The sequence below is a fragment of the Geospiza fortis genome, unplaced genomic scaffold (genome assembly GCF_000277835.1).
Source record: "Geospiza fortis unplaced genomic scaffold, GeoFor_1.0 scaffold10, whole genome shotgun sequence".
NCBI lineage: Eukaryota > Metazoa > Chordata > Aves > Passeriformes > Thraupidae > Geospiza > Geospiza fortis.
Genome location: NW_005054326.1, coordinates 160,030 through 162,637, shown reverse-complemented (window position 1 = coordinate 162,637; position 2,608 = coordinate 160,030). Strand labels below are relative to the sequence as shown.

At 49.7% G+C, this 2,608-nt stretch overlaps 1 protein-coding gene across 1 annotated transcript in view; it reads right to left on the bottom strand.

Moving 5' to 3' along the window:
- Positions 1 to 2,608, bottom strand: part of CACNA2D4 (calcium voltage-gated channel auxiliary subunit alpha2delta 4) — a 116,313-nt gene that overhangs the window by 65,427 nt on the left and 48,278 nt on the right. The window contains exon 25 of the mRNA XM_031057045.1: positions 2,368 to 2,495. Coding sequence (XP_030912905.1) covers positions 2,368 to 2,495 — 128 coding nt within the window. The remainder of the gene's footprint in view (positions 1 to 2,367; positions 2,496 to 2,608) is intronic.

The window sequence follows — 2,608 nt, the reverse complement described above, 5'->3', positions numbered from 1 at the left end:
TGTTTAAACCTGCTCTGGACTGAACACCCAGAACACCACCGGCAGCTCCCACCTGTGGCCCACTGGGCCGGGCCTGGGCTGTGGCATTTCCAGCACTGGAGGGACTGATCAGAGACTGATAAGAGACTGAGTGAGCTGAGCTACAGCCCACCAAGGGACTTCCTGAGTTTGTCATCTCTGTGGAGCAGCAAGAGGTTTTATTGTTTAATATTGTCCATTTTTTTGTGTGTGCTGTTGAATGCTTTGCCTGTTAAATTAAAATTTGCCTGTTTTTTCCACTTTTCTCCAAGGAAATATTTTTTCTGGAACCAGTTGGGGGAGGGGCCATTTGAATTTTCTTTCTAGAGGAGCCCCTTTAGAGGTTTTCTCCCAAATTTGCCCTAAACCAGACAATGGTGAACCTCAAATGTCTTGTTCAAGGATGGGACTAAGAAGCAAAATACACTGAGGGTCTCTAGGAAAAAAAATCCCACCCAACACATGAAAAATCTGGGTTGCAAGAACAGTGCTACTTGACATGCAGAGGCTTCTCTGCTGTCCTTTTATTCCTGAGACTTCTGGACACTGGAAGGAGGTGCTGTGCATAAATGATTCTGATGACCTGCAGTCATTTCCTGCTGGTTTCCTCCCCAACAGAGAGCTGTTGGGGGTTTTCCTTCTTAGGTGATTAGAAGCCCATCTGCCACGAAAACCTCCTGTCACAGCAGGGGACTTGTGGAAAACATGAAAAGGGGACTTCAGCATCTGATTTAATAAGAAACTGGGTGGCCTATTTTGGCTAAAATGTGGGACAGCCCTGCTTCATCAGATGTCAAGGAAAGGCCTGGACTCTGCTTTATAGTAAACCACTGTCTCAGAAGCACTGGGAATTATTTCCTGGCCCTTCCCAGGCAGTCTCTCTGAGCCCAGCTGCACATCCCTAAAGACTAATAATCTCCTTTACAATTTAGGGCACAAGGTCTTCAGGGCCAAGTGCTACTTCTTACAAGGTGCCTGCAGGTTTCCAGGTGAGTGGGGTTCTGGACTTGATTTAAGCTTCTGACCCATGGCCATGTGAAACAAAAAAAACAGTGCCAGCTACTTATCTTCAGTCTTTATCCAAAACCAGCTGTGACTTCCAAGAAAGCCACAGCAAGCCACAACCCCAGTGTTGAGCCAGCAGTGACTACTGTGGCCTGGGTAATGGCTGCCCTAGGAAGTCCCATGGGATGTCACTGCCTGGTTTTCCAACCCACACTCTATTCCAAAGAGAAGATGCCATGGCTTGCAGAGGAGTGAAAGGGCCCTCCTGCCATCTCTCCCCCTCTCTCCACACTTGCTTTTTAAGTGAGATGTAAGGGTGTTGGAGAGAAAGAGGCTTTTGTAGGTTTTGAGTATTTTCTCTTTCCATTCCTTTCCCTATACATCCTGGTTCATCTCTTGCCTCCCAGGCTGGTTTCTTCTCTTTGCTACTTGCTTTCCCACCCACCAGACTCCCACCACTGTGCCACAAAAAGCTTTAACAGCTACAGTGCTGAGCTCTGTGACAGAGATGGAGAGCTGGGGGCCAGGGAGGAGCACAAAGGGGCTCTTTGCCTTGTGTGGAGGAGTCTCACATGAATATTTTGTTTTGCTTGTTTGTTTTTAGGCTGTTTTGCTCTCTTCCAGCCTTTGAGAAGGTCCTGGCTGGCCCTGCATACTCACAGGAATATACAGGAACCAACACCTTAAGGAACAGATATTGAAAAGCCACTCCTTGTTTTCCTCTAGTGTTTGAACTTTGCTGTGTGGGACACCAATGCTGTGGAAAAGCCTTCCTCTCCACCCTTTTCCTCCATCTTCCATAACAAACCCATCCTTTCCTGTCATGGAAAGTGGTGATGGAAAAAATGACATCCTCTGAACTTAGACTTCCTGACTGTTTGCTGGTCCCTCACCAGTGCCAGCTGTTACTGTCACCTAGCAGAGCTGATGTTGTTCCCTCCCAAATCTGGCCACATCTCTGTGTCTCATTCCTTCTGCAATACCTCTCCTGTTCTCATGTTTCATGTGTATTCCAGCCCCACAAGTACCTTGTGTTCCCCCAGCTCCCTCCTCTCTACACCTTTCCATCTACCCAAGCCCTGCATTTCCATTTCCATCCTTCTCCTCCTCTGTAGCTCTGCACTGCTCATTCCTGACTGCCTTCCCCACACCTTGTAGCTTCATCTTTCAGCGTCTTGGCCACGAGCTCTGTGCCCCTCACTGGTGCGAAGGTAACACCAAGAGGGCAGGTCCCAGCACTTCCCACCAGGCGGGAGGCAGCGATGGGATGGGCGCCGTGTGGGATGCAAGGTGCGAAAAGCTTTTTTTCTCTTTCGCTCTGCTCTGTGTTTAAATTGGGATTACCTGAATCATCCTCTGAGACAATGCTGTAGATGAAGCTGCCGGGGGGATGCTCGGCCGCCCTGCGGTACCACAGAGGGAAGTGGTCCATAGTGAAGATGCTTTCCTTGTCCTTCTGTGTCAGGAATTTCCTGCCGGGAGAGAACACGTTGCTCACGGAGCCCTCCTCAGGGCAACGCAGCGGGACACCTGCGGCCGGGCGCATCGCCCGCACCTCTCCACCCGGGGTTTTTCCACGGGCGAG